Source organism: Triticum urartu, chromosome 6A (genome assembly GCF_056163025.1).
Source record: "Triticum urartu cultivar PI428250 chromosome 6A, HENAU_Tu73, whole genome shotgun sequence".
Lineage (NCBI taxonomy): Eukaryota > Viridiplantae > Streptophyta > Magnoliopsida > Poales > Poaceae > Triticum > Triticum urartu.
The window spans coordinates 67,033,660-67,057,546 of record NC_141878.1 but is presented as its reverse complement, the minus strand read 5'-3'; the positions used below and the strand labels follow the sequence as shown (position 1 = coordinate 67,057,546).

Below are 23,887 nucleotides of genomic sequence, written 5' to 3'. Positions count from 1 at the left end.
TTCAGCGGCCATGGTCTGCCACTAACAATGGTTTGGCCCCTTCCATGGGGCTCGGTGAGGTGGAGGGGTGAACGGCTCTGGTCGAAGGCTTTACTTGCAATGGGGATCGGTTACTGGTGATGATGGTGTGGTGTGATGACCCACAAGTATAGGGGATCTATCGTAGTCCTTTCGATAAGTAAGAGTGTCGAACCCAACGAGGAGCAGAAGGAAATGATAAGTGGTTTCCAGCAAGGTATTCTCTGCAAGTACTGAAATAAGTGGTAATGGATAGTTTTGTGATAGGATAATTTGTAACGAGCAACAAGTAACAAAAGTAAATAAAGTGCAGCAAGGTGGCCCAATCCTTTTGTAGCAAAGGACAAGTCTGGACAAACTCTTATATGATGTAAAGCGCTCCCGAGGACACATGGGAATATCATCAAGCTAGTTTTCATCACGTTCATATGATTCACGTTCGGTATTTTGATAATTTGGTATGTGGGTGGACCGGTGCTTGGGTGCTGCCCTTACTTGGACAAGCATCCCACTTATGATTAACCTCTATTGCAAGCATCCGCAAATACAAAAAAAGTATTAAGGTAAACCTAACCATAGCATGAAACAAATGGATCCAAATCAGCCCCTTACGAAGCAACACATAAACTAGGGTTTAACCTTCTGTCACTCTAGCAACCCATGATCTACTTATTACTTCCCAATGCCTTCCTCTAGGCCCAAACAATGGTGAAGTGTCATGTAGTCGACGTTCACATAACACCACTAGAGGAGAGACAACATACATCTCATCAAAATATCGAACGAATACCAAATTCACATGACTACTAATAGCAAAACTTCTCCCATGTCCTCGGGAACAAAAGTAACTACTCACAAAGCATAAACATGTTCATAATCAGAGGGGTATTAATATGCATATAGTATCTGAACATATGATCTTCCACCAATTAAACCAACTAGCATCAACTATAAGGAGTAATTAACACTACTAGCAACCTACTAGCACCAATCCCGGACTTGGAGACAAGAATTGGATACAAGAGATGAACTAGGGTTTTGAGATGAGATGGTGCTGATGAAGATGTTGATGGAGATTGCCCTCTCCCGATGAGAGGAGCGTTGGTGATGACGATGACGATGATTTCCCCCTCCGGGAGGGAAGTTTCCCCGGCAGAACAGCCCCGCCAGAACCCTAGATTGGCTCCGCCAAGGTTCCTCCTCGTGGCGGCGGAGTTTCGTCCGAGAAGATGGCTTATGATTATTTTTTTCATCGAAAGAGTCCATATAGCAAAAGATGGTCACCGGAGGGCCACCAGGGGGCCCACGAGGTAGGGGGCGCGCCCCCCACCCTTGTGGGCAGGGTGTGGCCCCCTGGTGAAGTTCTTGCGCTCAATGTTTTTTTATATATTTGAAAAACATCATCCGTGAAGTTTCAGGACTTTTGGAGCTGTGCAGAATAGGTCTCTAATATTTGCTCCTTTTCCAGCCAGAATCCCAGCTGCCGGCATTCTCCTTCTTTATGTAAACCTTATAAAATAAGAGAGAATAGGCATAAGTATTGTGACATAATGTGTAATAACAGCCCATAATGCAATAAATATTGATATAAAAGCATGATGCAAAATGGACGTATCATGGTGGCGCATTTCCATTGGGAGTCATCAATGAAGGGTTCCTCCTCTCCACTAGGTCGTGGTTTGTCGCTTCTTAGGCTTGCATGGTGGTTGTTGGTGGGGTCAGACCCCTTGCCAGGTCTCGGCGGGAGTCATGGGCGGTTTCTAAGTGAAAATTTTATTGATCGAGGGGGTCAATGGCGGCACCGGGCATCATTTTTCTTGGAGGCATCTCCGAAGATCTCGCTTCCTTCTCTCTAAGTAGCGGGTGAGTAGGTGGTGGAGGTTGAGTTGGCCACTTGCGCTTTGTTTTTTCTTTTCTTTTGCTAATGGCCGGGGTTTTTACTTGATTGTTCCTTAATTAATCAAGCAATTGTGTGATTTCTGGCCTAGTTTTCCTTATAGACTGGGTAAACTCTTTTTTTATAGCAAGAGCACTTTGACCCATCAATAAAATGCAGGTCCATCAACATTTTGGAATGACATTTATTATACAAGGATATGCAACAACTATCTCATGTTGGAGAGCACAAGAACCATGTATTGGTATACCCGTGCACCGAACGTTATTCCTCAATCGCTGTAAAAACAAATTCATAGGAGATAGGAGGACAGTGCGACGAGGCACACATGGTACGCCGTCTGCTGCCGGGAGGGGGGAGGGAGGAGGCACACTGTCAGGTCGGCATTGGAGGATTGCAGTAGGAAGAAATCACATCATAGCCAGACACCGCCTCCCAAAAAGTTAGGGTTCCTCTACCTCCTGTCGTTGCCATCATCGGTCCGCTCCGTCTCCGGTGGCCTTAGGGCCATGGGGGTGGAGTGGATCCCAGCCCTTGTCGATGGGAGGGCTCCATTTTTAGATCTTTTTTTGAGCTTTGTTAGGGTTATTGTCCTGCTCCAGAAGACAAGATGGTGGCGGCTCCCTAAAGATGGAATAAAGTTCTCCCCGCCTAGCCCCCATTCCGGTGATGCGGCTAGCATCGTCGGTGGACGTGTGGAGGTGTGTCTCCGGCTGATATGTCTTTGGTGGATTTGCTCAGATCTATTAGTCGTTCGTCTATATTCGTGTGTCTCTAGGTTGGATCCTTCTGATCTACATTCTTCATCGACGACGGTTGCTGTTCTGCTACGTTGGTTATATGGGGCCTTAGTACAATGACTTCCCGACTGTCTACTACAACAAGGTCTGCTCGGCTCCGGGGAGGGAGAGGCGATGACAGCGGCGCGCCTTCGGCTCGCTTCGGTGCTTGTAGTCCTCGCTAGGTTGTCTAAGGATCTGGATGTAGTTTTTATTATTTCTAGTATTCTTGTACTACCATGATTCAAGAGGAATAGATCAGAAGTTTTTCCCGCAAAAAAAAAGGAAGTCACATCTAACCAAAGAGATAAACAGTGTAACAAATTTTTATTTTGAATGCAATTTAGATAAGTCCCGGATACAAATTGCCAGAATGTGGTTGAAGAAAAGCGTCCGACCGCTTCTTTTGGATCCAACGGCTGGTAGGCATTCCTTCTAAATCGACTGAAACTGAAAACTGACTCAGCTAACTGGCAAATTGGCGTTCCAGGTATACATGTCACCACTTTTATAGCCTTGAGTGTCATCACAGGAAGAAATCACATTTGACCAAAGAGATACACAATGTAACAAAATTTTGTTTTGAATGCAATTTAGACGAGTCCTGGATACAAATTGCTAGAATGTGGATGAAGAAAAGCATCCGACCGCTTCTTATGGATCCAACGGCGGTAGGCATTCATTCTAAATTGATTGAAACATAAAACCGACTCAGTTAACTGGCAAATATAATCATCTCCCCCTCTAATTTTCAGGGGGTGGGGCCGGGCCTTATTTTTCTTCCAATCAAATCAAGCCACGTATGCGGGAGCACGGGTGGGAGCATGGGAAGGGAGCAGGCAAGTCTCGTCCCCCCAAGTATACATGGTCACCACTTTTATAACCTTGAGCGTCATCACAGGTGCTTCGTAAGTGCAGGATCTCAATCCCTCACATTTATGAGAGCAACACCGTGAGAACAAAGACAATAGATTGAAGTCGTGAAAACTTCAGGATTTTTGCGGCCTGGAAGCTTTAAGTCGCGAGGAACTCTGAACTACTCAAGACCAACACTGGCTATAAATATGAGCCATATGTTAAGTGGACTTGCATTTTGTAGTCACACAATGCTACCGTGCATGCTACACACGTTATTTTGTTTCTCGTCCTAAATCAAATTGGTCTGCTTATTTTCGGGCATGAATTTAGGCTTGGGTGACACTGGGAATATGTATGACAGCCAAATTCAATAACTGGTACGCAAGAGCTACCTTTTGCTTGCATTGTGGGCGCGAATGAGAGATTCAGTACATCGGGTGTGCACAGGCACGGCAACCCTGGACGCCCGGCTCTGGTGCGACAAGGCATCCCTTGTGACATCATCTACCTGCCGAACATGAACTCGATCGGCTTCAGGCCATGCTGCAGTCCGATGTGTTCCGGCCACGACGGGCATGCCTTGCGACCCAGCCCAAGCGGGCACCCAAGCCATGGCCACGGAGGCCACCATCAGCACGAAGGACCAGATCTGTGCCGGCGCATCGCCTCAACTAGCACAACAGACGACAACTCCAGCAGGTCTAGCAGCCTACCCACGGCGCCACCACACGCGGGTCTGCACGCCGAGCTCATAAATCGATGCACGTCGGGGCATCCTGCTGAGCTCCTCTGCATAGCTAAAAAAATTAGCTGCCTAGTGCCAACCGGTCTTTCTTTTCTAAAAAAAAATAAAAGAAAAATGGGTGCAGATAAAGTTGATCATCATTGGTTGTTTTGGTGCTCCCTTGTAATGCCGATCATTTATGGGAATACACTATTTGATCCAAAGAAAAACATTAATCAATTGTAACACTGAGTGAGGCAACATGTGAACCAGATACTTTTTGACCCGCTGAAAGGCAAGAACTAATGCTTGTGCACATTTTCCAACGGCATATTGAAGGTTAACTACTCCAGCCAGATGGATGACTGACAAGTGAAATCCTGGCTTTCCCTAGAATCAGCTCTTTATTACTAGGGCTCAGTGCATTTATCTCACGGATATTAAACCCTCGATTTTGAAGCTTTTCAAAAAAACCTCTTGACCATGAAAGGGATAACAAAGAAATAACTATGCCCATAACATGAAGTCGTCGTTAAAATCATCTCAGTATGAACAATACTGTTTTAGAATTAATTAGTTCAGAATTGGATCTATTCGTTGTCATTACTACTCAGGCATTATTTTGACGGATTAGTCTCAATTAATTATGATTTAGCTCTACATAGTTTGTGTTCTGTTACAGATGACATGCATATATATTTACTTCCTCAACACCTCAGTGTTATATACCAATATCATCATTTGCTTTCTAAACTTCTTTGCATTTGCAGCTATGTACATCACCAGTTTTTTTAAAAAAACTATGTGCATCATCCATAAATGCATACAAACCTTAACCATAATGTTGCAAGCATGTGCTCCCCTGGGTACATGCTCCTTGCTGCAGTAGCTTCGCGCCTCTCCGTTGGACATGTGTATCTTGCTGGCATGTGTGTCAATTCAATATATAGTTGTCTACTTTTGCAGTTGAATTCGATAGCATTCTACAGTGATCAGATAAAGCATCAATTTTTGCATGTACTGAGTTATATATCATAATTACTGAACAATGTGCAATTCTTAATTACTTGTCATGTAGCACGAATTTTGAATAAGAAACATTATTTTTTTTGCGGCAACTGAATAAGAAAACGTTGACAGCATGTTTATGCTCATTGTAGAGGTGAAACAATTCATGTAGAAAGGTCTGGCTGCTCCCGGGTGTAGGTGCACCCGGATGAACAGTTAGAAAAATTGAAAACAAAATAAAATAATCAGAATTTTTTTGACATCATACTAGATCAAAAGTTTTAGGGTTTAGGTTTACGGTTTTGGGTCAGGATTTAGGGTTCGAGGAGCCCTTCAGTCTTCATGCATCTTCGCATTCAGTCTGACGACACAGCTGGAGTAGGAAATCATGTCTCCAATTCATACACTACACATTCAAATCTCAAATATTTTTGTCAAATCGTGACTAAAAAGCTGGGATTGTTTTCCCAATAGGGACTGCTCATAGCATGCATGGAAAGCATCGGTCAATCTGATTCATATTCACAACCTCTAAGTTTGCTCGGCTCAAGGATCTGCGGAACGTCCCTACCTGAACATGAACAAGGTCCGTACATATTGGTGGTCGGGGGGGGGGGGGGGGGTGACAGCTTCTTCTCTTCATGTTGACGGATTCGTAGCCTCGACGGTAGTCCTCTCAGGGTGTGCAAGTTGAGTTTGATGCTCGAAGTCCTCACTATTTGACCTCGGCATCAGTTTCCATCTAGGCTCTACGGTGGTGAGCGCAGTCATCGTCCCACGGTACGACGCCCTTCCGATCTAGGGCGAGGAGCAGGTGGTTCCTTCCGGCGATGGAGCTGGATGGTGTTGTGTTTGTTGACGTCTAGGTGATGGCAATGGCATGGCCTCCCATACTGGCTTGTCCCCTTCTCCAGTTGGCTTCGTTCTTAGTTTTGGTTGCTTGATCGCGAATGAGAACCCAGGAGACCACAAGTGGTGCCGCTCTAACAAACGATATTGGCTTGTTGTTTTCTAGGGTGTGTGGTTGTTCCTCGGCACCATTGTATCGTGTCGTTTTTTTTCCTTCCTTTTTATATGTGGTGGGGTGTTGTGTTGTATATTGATGAATGTAAGGGCTTGATTAATTCAAATCAGGGCGGTAGCTTTTCCTCTACCAAAATATTTATTTTGTACACCACTCTATCATTCCTTCCTTCTCCCTTCTGATTAATTAACAAGAAAAATATACTATGTACGTTCATCTTGGAGCCTTTTCGGATCTATCTATGAGTTTGCATACATATGATAGTTAAGTGATCCATCTATGCCTAACAAGACATTGAATCATCGTTTCTTCACTTGGCAGCACCGGTGTTGTCGTCACATGCACATGATCAGATGTATAACAGAAAGAAATAAAATCTCAACTTTGCTTCACATGTGACGATCTTAGCAAATTTGTATCAGTTTGCTTGAGAAAGGTTGATGTATATTAATTTAATATGAGCAATTATCGATTTTTTATACTCAAACGCAACACATTGTTGACTAATGGTTATTCATAAACTCATTAGAAGTAAATGATAATTTGTATGTTTTTGTACTATAATTTCAACTTACTTTTGTCTACACTGTGAATTTAGTATTGTTTATAATATCATCTCTGAAATGTTTTGGACGCCATGATTTGTACATGTTACTTCATGAGTCTTCTGTTGTACATTTCATGATTAAATTGAAGAATAAAAATGATAATGGAGATCGATTATTTACAAAAACAAAGATAAACGTCCTGGGTTAGCACGAGGAGGAGGGTATCGCCCATAGTTATTATTATCGGTGGTGCTGGTAAAAAAAAGTAAGATGTGGTTTCAATGTCAAATGTAAGATGTGGTTTCGATGTCAATAGGAATGGGATCTGTCGTGGAATTGTCACGGCAGATGTCCTCTTGCAAGGACTTGATCGTGGAGCCATCGCAACTAGGAAGCTTAAAGGGGTTAATCGGGACAAAGGACACATGAGGTTTATACTAGTTCAGCCCCTTACGGTGAATGAAGGCCTACATCTAGTTGGGTTGGAATTGCTTGAGCTTTCGATGACCAGGGAGCGAGATACACTATGCCCGATTCTCGATCTCTTGTTTCTTGTCCCCAAGCCGCCAGCGGGTCGTCCCCTTATATACACGGGTTGACGCCCTACGGCTTACAGAGTCCCGGCCGGCTCATAAACAGTGTCCGGCTCGGTGACTAGTTATTTTTACCTTACAATACAAGTTGCGCCCTCATGGTGGCTTATCACCATGGGCCCTAAATCGTCTATGGGCCTTTAGACCCTTTACTGAACCGCCATCTTCACATCTTGGTCTTGGGCTTCAGATGGGCTTCTCTTTGCGTAACCCGGCCCCTCCTGGCCGGCTTACGTACATAATTATATCCCCAACATTAGGCCCCAGATTGATTTGAACCGGTTCATGTCAATCTTAAAAAACCTTATAAACTAGCCCTTAGTCCTCTGTTTTGTGCGGAAATTCTAACCCGCCGTGACGTCATCATCTGGATCCGGGTCAAATCTCCGTGACGTCATCTTCAATAAATTTCATATTTTAATCCATCATGTCCTCCAACGAATCTTTGCCTTTACTGACCATCCAGAGAATCGAGGCGTCGGGGCCGCTGGATAATGATGCTTTGGTCTCCTCGTTTTTTGCGCCGTCTTGGTCGGTCCTTCCTTATAAATAGGCGCGACCTAGGTCCTTTCCATTCTCCTTCCTCAGTCGTCTTCTTCCTTGCACCTCCTTTCTCCTCTTCTCACGAGCTGCCGCCTCAACCGTCTCATGATGTTCCTATATCTTCCTCTGACCCGCCTACTGAACAAACCTTCAACGATTCTGGTAACCCGGAGGCTCCTAGCCCCGCCAAGGCAAACGATCAAGAAGTTGAAATTCTCAAGACTCAGTTTGTTGAGCCGGCACAGCCGTCTATACTTGCCAAGTGTTCTAAAGAGGAATTGGTGGAACGTCGAAAGGCCAAGCTGGACGTCGCTAACTATACTCATTTGAGTATTAGAGAGATTGTCTCCGGCTATATCAATCAAGTACAAAGCAGCCGTGACCTGGAAATTGATATGGTGAAGCAGATACAGCAAAAATCTGAGGTATGACTTATGCTAGCTTACTTTCCATCACACTTACTGTACCAGACCCCAAGTCTATGGCTTATGAATAAATATGTTGTAGACTTAGAAAAATTGTTAGAGCTACTTGCCCGGCTTAAAGAAAAAATAATTGAACCGGATGTAACACGATACCTTTAACTTGCGATATACATTAGCCCCTAAGTGCCAAAAATCTTTGCTTGCAAGGTATTTGGGACTTAATATTTAGCACCGGCTTAATAATTTAGAAAGCTTCGATATACATTAGCCCCCAAGTGTCAAGTATCTTTGCTTGCAAAGTGCTTGGGACTTTATAGTACTTACCGTAACTTTTACTACTATCCGGTGCAATGCAGGCCACCATAAGTAAATTTGAATCGGAGATTGCTGATTTGAAGAATCGCCTGGCAACCCAGGAAAATGAAATTGAAAAGGCCAACTCCAAATTTGAATTCAGCGTCTCTGAACAAGAGAAGTTGAAGCAAAATTTTGAATCGGAGAAGAAAATTTGGGCTGATGAAAAGGCCGCACTGGTGACCCGGGCCGAGACAGCAGAGGCATCGCTTGCAGAAGCAACAGCCGAACTGTCCGACTTAAAGCGCCAGATATCTCAAATGGTTTCAGCAATCTTCGGTGAGTGACTTACTCAAACCTTAAACACTATAAAACTCCTTGAATGACCATTTCAGTTGTCCCCTCCGACTCACCTTATGCTTAATAACGCAGGCCCCAGGAGCACAAATCTTAAGCAGAACATGGTGATCAAGCTGAAGGCGGTTTATACTCTGGTGGAACAACTCTACACCGGGTCAGAACGTGCTATAGCCGTTGTGGCTTTATCAAACGATGTTCCTTATCTCCTGCAGGATGTGCTGAAGCGGCTTGCTGTGCTACCTCAGCGAATCCAAGAGTTAAGACGAGCATCTGCAAGAGCTGGAGCTATAGCCGCATTTAGCCGGGCCAAGGCGTGGCTTCCAGAACTAGACCCCGCTGATATTGCTCTTGGGTACCCCAGTTTAAAGGAAGATGGCACCGTGTTTAATGATAAGGATTTCACCGCCTGTGTGAAGGATATACGTCCGGTGGCTACTCTTATTGGGAACGATACTGACCTCACCAAGTGTCAGCCGGGTTATGACAAGGAGAATCGGAGAATCCCCATGCCGCATTACGACAATGTCAGCTTGATCCCTCCAACCCGTAAGCACACCTTTGCTCCTGAAGTCGACCCAACCGGTTTAATAGATGATGAAGCTGAGTTTGAAGCCTTGAGTGGCATTGACTGGGCCTCATCATCCTTCCAGGACAAAGCAGCCGGCGGAGAGACGGAGAAGGATAACCCGGGGGCTTCAAGTCAACCCCAAGAGTAGCTTGTCAGGCGCCACCTGCTTATGTCATTGTAGAAAAACAATGCATCATTTAGACTCGGGGAGTCTTGTAACAAAGTAGAAGATACCTTGAGTTTTGCTATGCCCTTGCACATGCTTATGGCCCTTAATACTTGTATAAGCCGCCGCCATTATTCTCTTTGTAGTTTGTATGAATCTGTTATGTCCTTTGGAAAAAATACCTTGCATTGCCCTATAGTGTTCACAGTTGTTTTTTCCGGCTTATATAAACCAACCCCTGAGGGTAAACTTAACTCCTGAAAATTGGCACATATAAGTTCACCTGGTTCTTAACAACCTGATGTAACTAACATTAATTCTGGAAGATTGTAATATATTCCATTGTATCTTCAAGAGGGTCACAAGATACCTAATGTTGGCACTTGTAAGATATGGTGAACAAAGTTCAAGGGTTTCTGATTTGAATACGATCAGTGACCCATTCCAAAGGGGTTGAGCTAAGATTCGGATACGATCTGTTAGCCCCCAGTGGTTGTGGCGATGCCAATCAAGTGGGTATCGACAGCTATGTTCTCTTTGGTTCGAATACGACCTATGTTTGAATAGGAAGCCCCCAAGTGACCATAAGATTTGTTTAATGACGCTGGTTCGAATACGATCCACGTCAGACCCAAAAGGAGTTAAGCTATGATTCAGATATGATCAAGAAGCCCCCAAGTGGGTTTGGCAGTATGCCGATCAAGAGGGTATCGACAGCTATGTTCTCTTTGGTTCGAATACGACCTATGTTTGAACAGGAAGCCCCCAAGTGATCAACGGCTAGATTCAGATATGATCATAAGCTGGACCAAAGGAAAGCCGGATTCAGATATAATCCGCTTCTCCTTGGTTATCTCCACCACCTGACAAGGAAAAACACATAAACCTTTTTGGGAGTGGAAAAAAGGACAGAGGTCCTGCTTTATTACTTTATATAATATACATAGTATAAGTATATACACATTAGAGCCGACGGCTCAAGTATAATAAGGCCGAAGATGAGTGATATTCCACGGCCGACGGGTCTCCTCCTCCGACTTACGTGAGTCTTTGTGCTCTCGAACGTCGATAAGGTAGTATGATCCATTGTTCAGATTCTTGCTGACCACAAAGGGTCCTTCCCAAGGAGGGGATAGCTTGTGCATGTTAGATTGATCCTGGATGAGTCGGAGCACTAAGTCGCCTTCCTGAAAGGTTCTGGACTTAACCCGGCGGCTGTGGTAGCGACGCAGGTCTTGCTGGTAAATCGCCGAGCGGGCTATTGCCAAGTCTCGCTCTTCATCCAACGGGTCAAGTGCATCTTGCCGAGCCTTTTCATTGTCTTCCTCAACATAAGCCGCCACACGGGGTGAATCGTGACGGATGTCACTTGGCAGGACCGCCTCTGCTCCATACACCATAAAGAAAGGCGTGTAACCCGTAGATCTGTTAGGTGTAGTATTGATGCTCCAGAGTACAGAAGGTAACTCCTCCACCCAACAACCCGGCGTCCTTTGTAAAGGGACCAAGAGCCGGGGCTTGATACCCTTCAAGATTTCTTGATTGGCTCGTTCTGCTTGACCATTTGATTGAGGGTGAGCTACAGCTGAAACGTCGAGCCGGATATGCTCCCGTTGACAGAACTCTTCCATAGCTCCTTTGGAAAGGTTAGTACCATTATCAGTTATGATGCTGTGTGGAAAACCAAAGCGAAAAATCACCTTTTTCATAAACTGGACTGCTGTGGCTGCATCACACTTACTGACTGGCTCCGCCTCCATCCACTTTGTGAACTTGTCAACCGCCACCAAGAGGTGAGTCTTTTTATCCTTAGATCTCTTGAAAGGCCCGACCATATCAAGCCCCCAGACTGCAAACGGCCAGATAATTGGAATCATCCTCAATTCTTGAGCCGGCACATGGGCTCGTCGTGAGAATTTTTGACATCCGTCACATTTACTAACCAGGTCTTCCGCATCAGCATGAGCCGTCAGCCAATAAAACCCATGACGGAAGGCTTTGGCCACAAGAGATTTTGAGACGGCGTGATGACCACAATCACCTTCATGAATTTCACGAAGGATCTCCTGACCCTCTACAGGTGACACGCAACGTTGAATCACTCCAGTGACCCTGTAATGATGTAACTCGCCACTGACAATTGTCATGGACTTGGACCGCCGGACGATTTGTCTTGCCAAGATCTCGTCTTCCGGCAACTCTCCCCGGGTCATGTAAGCCAGATAAGGCATTGTCCAATCCGGGGTAACGTGGAGAGCCGCCACCAGCTGTGCCTCCGGGTCTAATATTGCCAGATCTTCTTCTGTAGGTAACTTAACAGAAGGATTATGCAAAACATCAAGGAAGGTGTTAGGCGGCACCGGCTTACGCTGAGACCCCTGCCGGCTTAAGGCATCCGCCGCCTCATTCTTCCTTCGATCAATGTGTTCCACTACGTAACCCTTGAAATATCCAGCCACAGCATCGACTTCACGACGGTAAGCCGCCATGAGGGGATCTTTAGAGTCCCAGTTGCCTGACACCTGTTGAGCCACAAGGTCTGAGTCTCCTAAGCATCTTACCCGGCTCAAGTTCATCTCTTTGGCCATCCGAAGACCATGGAGCAGGGCCTCATACTCAGCTGCATTGTTAGTGCAAGGAAACATAAGCCGGAGCACATAACAAAATTTGTCACCTCGAGGGGAAGTTAATACAACTCCAGCCCCCGAGCCTTCCAACTGTCTGGACCCATCAAAGTGAATAATCCAATAAGTGTTATCGGGCTTCTCCTCAGGTGCCTGTAGCTCTGTCCAGTCGTTGATGAAATCTACCAAATCTTGAGACTTAATGGCAGTGCGCGGCGTGTACTTCAGACCATGAGGCCCGAGCTCGATGGCCCATTTGGCTACTTGTCCTGTAGCTTCTCTGTTCTGAATAATGTCTCCCAAGGGGGCAGAACTTACCACAGTAATAGGGTGACCTTGGAAGTATTGCTTCAGCTTCCGGCTTGCCATGAACACCTCGTAAACAAGTTTCTGCCAATGAGGATATCTTTGCTTTGACTCGATGAGTCCCTCACTGACATAATCAACCGGCCGTTGAACCGGATGTTCCTTACCAGCCTCCTTGCGCTCTACCACAATCGCCACACTGACGGCTCGTGAATTAGCAGCCACATATAACAGCAAAGGCTCTTTGTCAATGGGAGCCGCAAGAACCGGCGGCTCAGATAACTGCCTCTTCAAATCCTCAAAAGCAGCATTAGCGGCATCACTCCAGACAAAGGTGTCTGCCTTCTTCATTAATTGGTACAACGGTAGCGCCTTCTCACCTAACCGGCTTATGAACCGGCTCAAAGCGGCAACACGACCTGCCAATCGCTGAACATCATTAAAACATGCTGGTTTAGCCAAAGAAGTGATTGCCTTAATCTTCTTCGGATTAGCCTCGATGCCCCTGTTTGAGACCAAGAATCCCAAAAGCTTGCCTGCAGGCACACCAAATACACACTTCTCCGGGTTAAGCATCATTTTGTAAACCCGGAGATTGTCAAAGGTTTCTCTGAGATCAGTTATCAAGGTTTCCGCCTCTCTGGATTTCACTACTATGTCATCCACATAAGCATGAACATTGCGCCCAATCTGATCATGAAGACAATTCTGTACACACCGTTGATAAGTTGCCTGGGCACTCTTGAGCCCAAACGGCATAGACACATAGCAGAAGGCTCCAAACGGGGTGATGAAAGCCGTTTTCTCCTAGTCCTTAACCGCCATCTTGATCTGATGATAGCCAGAATAAGCATCCAAAAAACTCAAACGTGCACAACCTGCCGTAGCATCAATGATTTGATCAATACGGGGAGAGCAAAAGGATCAGCCGGACAAGCCTTATTTAGGTCCGTGTAATCCACACACATCCGCCAGGTGCCGTTTTTCTTGAGTACGAGCACCGGGTTAGCCAACCATTCTGGGTGAAAAACTTCAACAATAAACCCAGCCGCCAAGAGCCGGGCGACCTCTTCTCCTATAGCTTTTCGTCGCTCTTCATTGAATCGCCTCAGAAATTGCCTGCCCGGCTTATACTTCGGATCAATATTAAGAGTGTGCTTAGCGAGTTCTCTCGGTACACCCGGCATGTCAGAAGGTTTCCATGCAAAGATGTCCCGGTTCTCACGGATGAACTCGATGAGCGCGCTTTCCTATTTAGGATCCAAGTTGGCACTGATGTTGAATTGCTTAGATGAATCGCCTGGAGTGAAATCAACAAGCTTAGTCTCTGCCGCCGATTTAAACTTCATGGCCGGGTCATGCTCCGTAGTCGGCTTCTTGAGAGAAGTCATATCTGCCGGGTCAACGTTATCTTGATAAATTTGAGCTCCTCTGCTGCACAGACAGACTCGGCGTAAGCCGCATCGCCCTCTTCACACTCCAGGGCCACCTTTCGGCTTCCATGCACAGTGATGGTACCCTTGTAACCCGGCATCTTGAGCTGTAGATACACATAACACGGCCGTGCCATGAATTTGGCATAGGCCGGCCGCCCGAACAAAGCGTGATATGGACTCTTGATTTTGACCACCTCAAAAGTTAACTTTTCCGCCCTAGAATCATGCTCGTCTCCGAAGGCCACCTCTAGCTCAATCTTCCCCACAGGATACGCCGACTTACCGGGCACCACTCCATGGAAGACGGTGTTGGAAGTCTTTAAATTCTTGTCAGTTAAGCCCATGCGCTGAAAGGTCTCGTAATAGAGGATGTTGATGCCGCTACCTCCATCCATGAGTACTTTGGTAAACTTATAACCCCCAACTTGTGGTGCCACCACTAGGGCCAGTTGACCCGGATTATCAACCCGGGGAGGGTGATCCTCCCTGCTCCAGACAATAGGCTGTTCCGACCACCTCAAATAACGAGGGACTGCCGGTTCAACAGAATTCACAGCCCTCTTATGAACTTTCTGATCACGTTTACACAAACTTGTGGTGAACACGTGATACTGCCCACTGCTTAACTGTTTCGGATGGCTCTGATAACCCAACTGCTGCTGCTGTTGACCTCCTTGACCAGACTGCTGTTGATTATAACCACCCTGGTTTCCCTGAAAACCGGATCCTGAACCACCGCCCGGGCCATGAAAGCCGCCGGCTCCTGAACCGCCGCCTAGGCCTTGATTGCCATCAAATGTGTTAGAATTCTTGAAAGCTTTCATGATTGCGCAATCCTTCCATAAATGAGTCGCTGGTCGTTCCCGGGTGCCATGTTTCGGGCAGGGTTCATTGAGTAGCTGCTCGAGAGACGGACCCGACCCACCAAACCGGGGTGGCTTTCCTTTGCGCTTCTGATTGTTACCCTGTGCATTGGCCACAAATTCCGGGTTACTGTCTGCCTTACGCTTATTGCCTCCTTGGCTCACCGGGTTATGCTGCTAACCCTTTCCATTACCGTTCTTCTTTCCCTTCCCTGTCTTTTCCTCATCAGACGCGGGATCCTTGGTACTATCAGAATCGGCATACTTGACTAAAGCCGCCATCAGCATCGTCATATCATTGCAATCACGCTTAAGGCGCCCCAGCTTCTGTCTCAGGGGCTCAAAGCGGCAATTCTTCTTCAGCATGAGAACTGCTGAGCCGGCATCCATCTTGTTAGACGAATGTATTATATCCTTGACCCGGCGCACCCAATGAGTCATAGATTCACCTTCTTCCTGCTTACAATTTGTCCGATCTACAATTGACATAGACTGCTTGCAAGTATCTTTGAAGTTCTGGATGAAACGGGCTTTTAGCTCCGCCCATGAACTAATGGAGTTGGGTGGCAAACCCTTTAACCAAGAACGGGCCGTTCTGTCTAGCATCATGGTGAAATATTTAGCCATTGCCTCATCACTAACCTCTAGCAGCTCCATAGCCATCTCATAACTTTCAATCCATGCCCCAGGCTGTAAGTCGGCCGTATAATTCGGCACCTTCCGAGGCCCCTTGAAATCCTTGGGCAGACGTACATTACGTAGAGCCGGTACCAGACAAGGAACTCCTCCGGTTCTAGTAGCAACTCCCGCTTCAACGGAAGTCATCGGGTAAGCCGGTGAGTTCTGTTGGGCTGCTAGTTGAGCCGCCAGCTGAGCCGCCCGCTTGTCCTCCTGACGTATCCGATCCTGAACCGGGTTATACTCGCCGGGCTGGTTCCGGCGCTGAGCGTTACTTGACAAGGCCTCTGACTCCATGTGTCTACTGTAACTCGGGCTCCGATTTTGACGAGGCGGAGCTAACCAGGGCGGAGGAGTCGAGTGAATCCTATCCCGGCTATAGGAGTAGGTTTCTTGCTGAGCCAGGGCTGTTTGGACAAGTTCTTTGATCTTCCGGGTTTCCACCGCTGTCGGATCATCCCCATCTTCCGGGAGAGCCGCCAAACGTGCTGATGCTGCGATTAAGTTCTCCATGGGGTTGGAGAAGTGACCCTGCGGTATTGGTACGTAATTGGGCGGTGCCATATTGCCGTGAGGCGGTGCCATCCCCTGAGGCCGGACTGGACCTCCCGCTCCGGATGTAATAAGCTGATTCGCACCTGGCGGGTTACTTGGGCCGGCCCCGGGTGTAGCAAAGAGATTCCGAGGATCATAATTCTGGGGTAAACGGGACTGAGTTTTCTGATGTCTCCTCCTCATTACCTCATTAGATGCGTTCAGGCTCAACGTGAGCTGCAAGGCCTCTGCCTGAAGTTGCTGCGCCCGTACGTCCAAAGCCGCCCGCTCTACTGCTAATCTAGCGTCCTCAGCTGCTAAGGTTTCTTTGACCTGGGTGATCTCGTCGCGAACCTGTGCCACCTCAGCCTCATGCTCAGATTGGTTCGCAGGGATGACTGTAACAGTTAACAAAGCCGTAAGTTTATCCATGAGATCCATCAGCACCTGAGCCGGTGAGCGCACGGGGCCTCCTGCCCCGACTGCTCCTAACCCGGACGTTATCCCCGCTGAAGCCGTAGAATTTTGGCCGGGTTGAGTACCAGCCATGAAGACTCCTGCCCGGTTTGGCGACTCTGAGAGGTCCGGAATAGTGCTGCCATCGGAACAGCCCCCAAGCACGCCATCTTGAACTTGATACAGCGAATCTGTTGAGCCGGCGGATGAATCTTTGTCAGAGAAGACGACCGGCTCACCATCACCTTCAGATCCTTCAGGAAGTTCACCTCCATGGATGCAACCCACAAAGGCACGCTTCACGACGGGTTGAGCTCGGGCGGGTTTCGCACGCTGAGCCGTCTCGACGAGGTCGGTGCAGCTGTCCGGCTCAGGGCCCGGCTCACCAATTCGGTCGATGAAGACATGAATTCCGCCAAAGGGGACCCGGTAACCGTTCTCAATTGAACCGACGTCGGGGCCCCAGCCTTCGTCGTCGATGTAGATCTTGCTGCGACGACTCTTGGTCATCCGGCCAACTGCGTATCCCTTGAGCCCTTCGAAGCTGCCCTTCAAGAACTCGAATCCATCGTGCGCTGGCCCCACGGTGGGCGCCAACTGTCGTGGAATTGTCACGGCAGATGTCCTCTTGCAAGGACTTGATCGTGGAGCCATCGCAACTAGGAAGCTTAAAGGGGTTAATCGGGACAAAGGACACGTGAGGTTTATACTAGTTCAGCCCCTTACGGTGAAGGAAGGCCTACGTCTAGTTGGGTTGGAATTGCTTGAGGTTTCGATGACCAGGGAGCGAGATACGCTATGCCCGATTCTCGATCTCTTGTTTCTTGTCCCCAAGCCGCCAGCGGGTCGTCCCCTTATATACACGGGTTGACGCCCTACGGCTTACAGAGTCCCGGCCGGCTCATAAACAGTGTCCGGCTCGGTGACTAGTTATTTTTACCTTACAATACAAGTTGCGCCCTCATGGTGGCTTATCACCATGGGCCCTAAATCGTCTATGGGCCTTTAGACCCTTTACTGAACCGCCATCTTCACATCTTGGTCTTGGGCTTCAGATGGGCTTCTCTTTGCGTAACCGGGCCCCTCCTGGCCGGCTTACGTACATAATTATATCCCCAACAGGATCCGATAGAGCAAAAAGAGCGTGGGAAGGGTTTGTGCTTTGTGCGACATATGTTTGTGTGCATTGTATTTGGGTGCTTGCATTGCGCCCAAAATTTTGAATGTAAATTTCCGTGAACTAGTTGAGATCTTGTTCATTGCACTTACATTATTACTCTCTCCGTAAATTAATACAAGAGTGCTTAGAGTACTAAAGTAGTGATCTAAGAGCAACTCCAATGGGGCGACCCATTTCGTCCGCGGCCGTCCGTTTGGGTCGGCGCGGACAAAAGGGCCGGCCCAACGCGCCGACCCAAACGGACGCGCGTCCGCTTTCGTCCGCCCGCCGACACATTCCCGACCCATTTTTGAGGCTGATTTGCGTCGGCGCGGACACAAGACGGACGCGCGCGCGCTCAACCTCTTTCCTCACCGGGCCCGCTGGTCGGTGGCACACTAGATTCACACCCTTGCCCGCCTGCTACGTCACCGATGCCGCCGGCCATTTTTTTCAGATAAAAATGGATACATAGATAGTTCTAGCGTACACAGATAAAAGAAAAGACCACTACTCGTCGCTTTCTGACTCCGACTCGGTAATGTCCTCCTCCGACGTCTGAATGTAGGCGTCAGCATACGCCTCGTCTTCAAAGTCCCAACCCGCCGTTTCTCGTAGCTCCAGTTTCAATTGAGTTGCCTGCTTCCGCGAACGCTTGTCCTCCCGATAGGCGGCTCGCTCCCTCCTCCTCGCGTCCCTCTCCAACCTCCTTTGCTTGTAGAACTGGCGCTCGTCGACGATGTCCTGCGGGAAGCCTCCGCGCCACACCACCAAGGCTTCCACGTCCTTCTCCGCGATGGCAAGGCGACGCTGCCGCCTCCGGTGGACACGACGATCCTCGTCGGTGAAAAGCCGTGGGAAAGGCGCCAGATCCTGCGCCCGTTGGCTCGACACGTTGGGAAAATTCATATCCCGACGAGGCCTCAGGAGGCGCCATGCCGCCGCGTCATGCGCGTGGGCCGCCTCCTCTGCGGTGTCGAAGGTGCCGAGGATGAGACGTTTCTTGCGAAACCAGATCTTGGAGGAGAAGGCGCCGGAGCGGCGCTCGCGGACTCCGCAAAAATCCGAAGCGCCCAGGCGGCGAGAGTGGGCGGCAGACAGAGTGTGGAGGGAGCGCCTTCTTTATAACGAGCGCCGGCAGCGGCGCGCGCGAACCTTTCCCGCGCGCTGGAGCGCCAAAACCAGGGCGACGACATGATCTAAAACGCGCGCAATCATGAAATGGATCGGCACGTTGAGCGCACTGCCAACCCAAAACTAAAAAAGGGCGGACGGCGGGCGGGCGGACGGCGGGCGGGCGGCCGACCCAAACGGACAAAAAGCGGACAAAAACGCCGTCCATTTGGGTCGGCCCGTTAAAGTTGCTTTAAATGCCCTGATATTTTAGTTTACAGAAGGAGTACTAGTTATTAGAGATAAAACACACTTCCTACCAGGTCCTTCATTTTACATCACATGGGGGCCCTCGGCTATGCTGAGTTGCTGACACCCTCATCTCGTCAAGGACGGCCACCTTTCTCCCATTGTTATGTAAAAAACGATGGTTCTGCCAACTACAATAGTACTTGGTTTCAAGGTAGATTTATTGATTGCGATCTCTCCATGCAGAGAGTGCAGGTGGATCACAAATACTTTATTTCCTTATTTCAAAACAAAGCATGTTGGCTCACATAACTACAACGGAAAAAGTAGTACTATAGCAACGGAAAATATCAGGTGATGCCATGCCTTAGATGCTCCCATGATACGAGCTTCTGGTCCGTTAGATCTCAGATCCAACGGCTCCTAGTAGGTTCTGAAAGATTGTCGTACTTATTTGCAATTTTTAGACTTTAAAAGGTCTTTTTCACAAAATGTCGAAAGCCTTCCGGGAGCCGTTGGATCTCAGATCCAACGACTCCTAGAGCTCGTATCATGGGAGCATCTAAGGCTCCGTATCATCTGAAACTCTCCCCTATAGCAACTAAGCAATCCCTCAATTCACACTCCTCACTGCTTATATATACACGTACGCAAAGTAGGAGAGCTATTGTGATGGCGATAAATAAATCAAATAGACTAGGTAGGTTGTATATATGATGCTCTACTAGTTGCATGCATCCCCTAGGGTAGAGTACTGCTATACAAAGGAAGCTCGTCGGGGTGGATCGTAGTCTAGCATCCCCTGCTTTCCAGCTCTGCTATAACCATCTGGGCTTGTGAGGCATCAAGAATAATGTGTGTACCTGCTGAATCGTTGACGCTTTCATCTCGGGCTGTGCAGGCTGGTTATATTTCTAGATCACTCTACGTTAAAAAAATGCGGGGCACTCTACGTTAATTTGAAAGGGGTATTTTCGTAGACCCCACTTGACAAAAAAATTTAGAAGTGGGCAGTGTTGTCTAATGCACTAATTGAGATTAGCTGAGTTTCAAATAAAATGCTTAGATAAGCCCCAGATCACACTAAGACGACCATCAAACATTTGAACCAGTCCCCCTAAACCATCTCTGCTAGTTTGTGAAATAAAATATTTGCACGACTAGTGCAACCTTGTAGCCACATAGTGCTATGTGGAGTCCTAGGAGCTCCTCGTTTTTTTTTGCGTAAAGATTGGGAGTTTTATTGATTAATGAATAGGTTTACAATCCATAGCCAAAAGGCTTAGGAGATTCTTGGGGCATCCTGTAACCACAAGTCGGTTATATGCTCCGAGTGCGAAAATTTAGCTAGGAAATTTGCAACCCAATTCTGACTTCTATCAACCTTCATGAGAATCAGCTCCCGCTGTTCAAAGACCAAGTATTTCAACTCTTGTACGAGATGGCCTAGCCGAGACCTATCCGGCTTTGTATCCTTCAACAATTTTATCACATTGGAACGGTCTGTTTGGATGATAAACGGACCTGCAGCATACTTGCGTGAATAGAGCACACCTTTAAGGGGGCCATCACATCTTGGCATGTATTTACAGGATGCAAGAACAAGATCCCCAACTGAGTCTAGGACAACCACGCATGTTCCTGCATCCTTTTCCAATTCACCAAATGTGCCATCTACTGTAATTGCTAGACTCCCCTCAATAGGTGGAGGCCATGGGACAGGGGTACTAGCATCTCGTATTGCGTTTACATGTTGATCAAGGTTGCATTAGCAATGCCCTTTCCCTTTACAGGATCGCTACCATCCATGCTCTTTATCTGATTTAATGAGCCCATGTAGCTTGATAGGAAGCTCTTCGTTGCCTGTACTGGTGGAACTAGTTTGCCATGAAATTGGTCATTCCTTAGTTGCCAGTTTCTCCATATAATCATGATGACATTCCTCCTTTCCCTTTCATTAATACGTGCTAGGAGGTCTAGCAACCATCCCGGGCCGCTATTTATTACATCTTCTCATTCCGGTAGCTCCCATTCCTCTCTCATGGCTTCCCATACCGCCTGCGGTTGAGGGCATACAACAACCACATGGAAAGCATCTTCGGCTTGTGTACCACAACAGACACACACATCATTCGTTTCTAGGTGTGGGATCTTCTTTAGTTGTCGTGTTGGCAGCCCTTCTTTCAGCATTTTCCAGGCACAAATTTTCATATTTTGTGGTACCGCCATATTCCAGAACATATTTAAGATTGGCCTATATCACCCTTTGGCCGTGTACTGGTAGACCGGCTCTCTCAAGTACTCTTCGACTGCAAGATGATAGGCACTCCGAACAGTGCACACTCCATCCTTTGTAGGATGCCATGCTATGAAGTCTTTCTCCAACTGGTGAGATGGTCGTAGACCGAGAATAACATCCACATCCACTGGTATAAAATGTTGGCTTACTCTTTCCTCATCCCATGACCCATCCGGTAACAAGAATTGTGCCATTCTCGTAAATCTGCACACACCTTTCTTAGAGAGTGGACGTCTTGAAACACCTCTAGGCAGCCATGGGTCCCTCCAAACACGAACACTTTCTCCATCTCCTATTCTTCATATTATCCCTTTCTTTAATAATTCAAGGCCATATTCGATGGCACGCCAAACCGGGGACGCTGCACCAGTTAAAACCGTATCAATAAGCTCTCCCCCGCCGGTAATACTTTGCTTTCATAAGCCTTGCACACAAACTGTCCAGTCTATCAATCAGTCTCCAATCTTGCCTAGCCAGCAAAGCCTGGTTAAACAGACGCATATCACGAAAACCCAATCCTCCTTGATTCTTTGGGAGTAACATTTAATCCCATGCAATCCAGTGAGTCTTGTATTCCCCCTTCTCTACGCCCCACCAATAGCCACGGATCAATCGATTTAAATCATCACATACCGAAAAGGGTAACTTGAAGACACTCATAACATATGTTGGAATGGATAGCAATTGATTTAATAAGAACCTCTTTCGCCACACAAGACATCCATCGCTTGCCCCAATCCACCAACTTTTTTTACATAGTTTGGCTTGTAAGGTCTCAAATTTAGCCTTATTCATCCGCCCTTCCGGGACCGGCAAGCCCAAATATTTCCCCTCAAAACGGTCCTGAATAATATCCAACACAACTCTGACCTCATTTTTCCTTTCATTTGGACAAGAATCTCCAAACAAGATGCTACACTTGGTCGGGTTAATAAGCTGCCCCGTACTAAGAGCATACCGCTACAAAATTTCCTTGACCACAGCTGCTTGGTCCCCCGCAGCCTTGAAGAATAACAGACTATCGTCTGCAAACCATAAGTGAGAGATCTCCTCATTGATGTTACTAGTGGAACATCCCTCCTTGATCTGTCGGTTGCTGCTCTTCGCTCATGTACATGCTGCGAGCCACGCCACCATGCATTCCGGCCATGGCGAAGCCACCAGCACACTCCCATAGCCATAGGCATGCACATCCATTTTCCCTCAAATTTTTGTCATATAAGACCAATTATGCTTTCGAATTGCCAAAAAAGACCACATATGAACTGTATTGGCAAAAAAGACCACGTACGTTGTGGTGGCAGGTCCAGCAGCCGACATGTGGCACCTGCCGCCACAGCCTACGGTGGCAGCTTCCATGTAACAGATTTTTCATCTCTGCATCGATTCACAACGGAATGGAAAGGCTAGGTGGGCCCTGCCGCTATAGAGGGTGGCGGCAACTCCTTTTACTGCGCTACCTAGCCGCTCGTTGGTTGTTAATTACCAAGAAAGTAGCGCTAGCTAGCCGCTTGTTGAATGCATGCAGTTCTGCTCTTTTTTTATCTGGAACACCTTGCATTCCAATTACGGGGGACCAACCATGTCGGCAGTCACTGCACGGATTACATCGTCAGGGAAGTCCGATAGCCACTGTCATAGGCTATTCGGATCACTACTCGACCCATAAGCCGCCAACATATGAGCTGGCTTATTACATAACCGGGGGCAATGCACAACTTGGTATTGTATGAAACCTAGCTGTAACAGAAACTTTGCTTCACGGAAAAGAACCTCCAGCGGTCCACGGTTGTAACGCCCTCGATACGACTTAGAGGCATAACCGCATTGAAAGCAATGTCGCAAGTGAGGTAATCTTTGCTAACAACCCATGTAATACATAAAGGGAAAGGATACATAGTTGGCTTAGACTCGCCACGTCACACAAATACATAAATAAGCATTACATTCATCCAAATACACTCAAGGTCCGGCTACGGAACCAAAATGAAGATAAACCCCAAATGCAACATAGTCCCCGATCGCCCCAACTGGGCACCTCTACTGATCATCTGGGAAAGACACGTAGTATCGTCCTGAGTCCTCATCGAACTCCCACTTGAGCTCAGTTGAATCTCGCGGAATGGTATCATCGGTCCCTGCATCTGGTTTTTGAAGTAATCTGTGAGTCACGGGGACTCAGCAATCTCACACCCTCGTGATCAAGACTATTTAAGCTTATAGGTAAGGTAAAGGTATGAGGTGGAGCTGCAGCAAGCGACTAGCATATTTGGTGGCTAACATACACAAATGAGAGCGAGAAGAGGAGGCAAAGGCACGGTCGAACAACTATGATCAAGAGAAGTGATCCTAGAATAACCTACGT

At 47.4% G+C, this 23,887-nt stretch overlaps 1 protein-coding gene across 1 annotated transcript; it reads left to right on the top strand.

Annotated features, from left to right (window-relative positions):
• The first annotated feature begins 8,387 nt into the window (after positions 1–8,387).
• Positions 8,388–9,787, top strand: LOC147963959 (uncharacterized). Its single transcript, XM_087529772.1, has 3 exons — positions 8,388–8,417; positions 8,774–9,050; positions 9,144–9,787. Exons 1-3 carry the CDS (start codon positions 8,388–8,390, stop codon positions 9,785–9,787), a joined length of 951 nt encoding a protein of 316 aa, XP_087385898.1.
• Positions 9,788–23,887: the final 14,100 nt, after the last annotated feature.

What these genes read in the sequence shown, in the direction of transcription:
- LOC147963959 (XM_087529772.1), top strand. Translation starts at nt 8,388, where the DNA reads ATGGTGAAGCAGATACAGCAAAAATCTGAG. An exon ending in AGATACAGCAAAAATCTGAG is followed by an intron (nt 8,418 to 8,773) that starts GTATGACTTATG and finishes GGTGCAATGCAG; the next exon opens with GCCACCATAAGTAAATTTGA. An exon ending in AATGGTTTCAGCAATCTTCG is followed by an intron (nt 9,051 to 9,143) that starts GTGAGTGACTTA and finishes TTAATAACGCAG; the next exon opens with GCCCCAGGAGCACAAATCTT.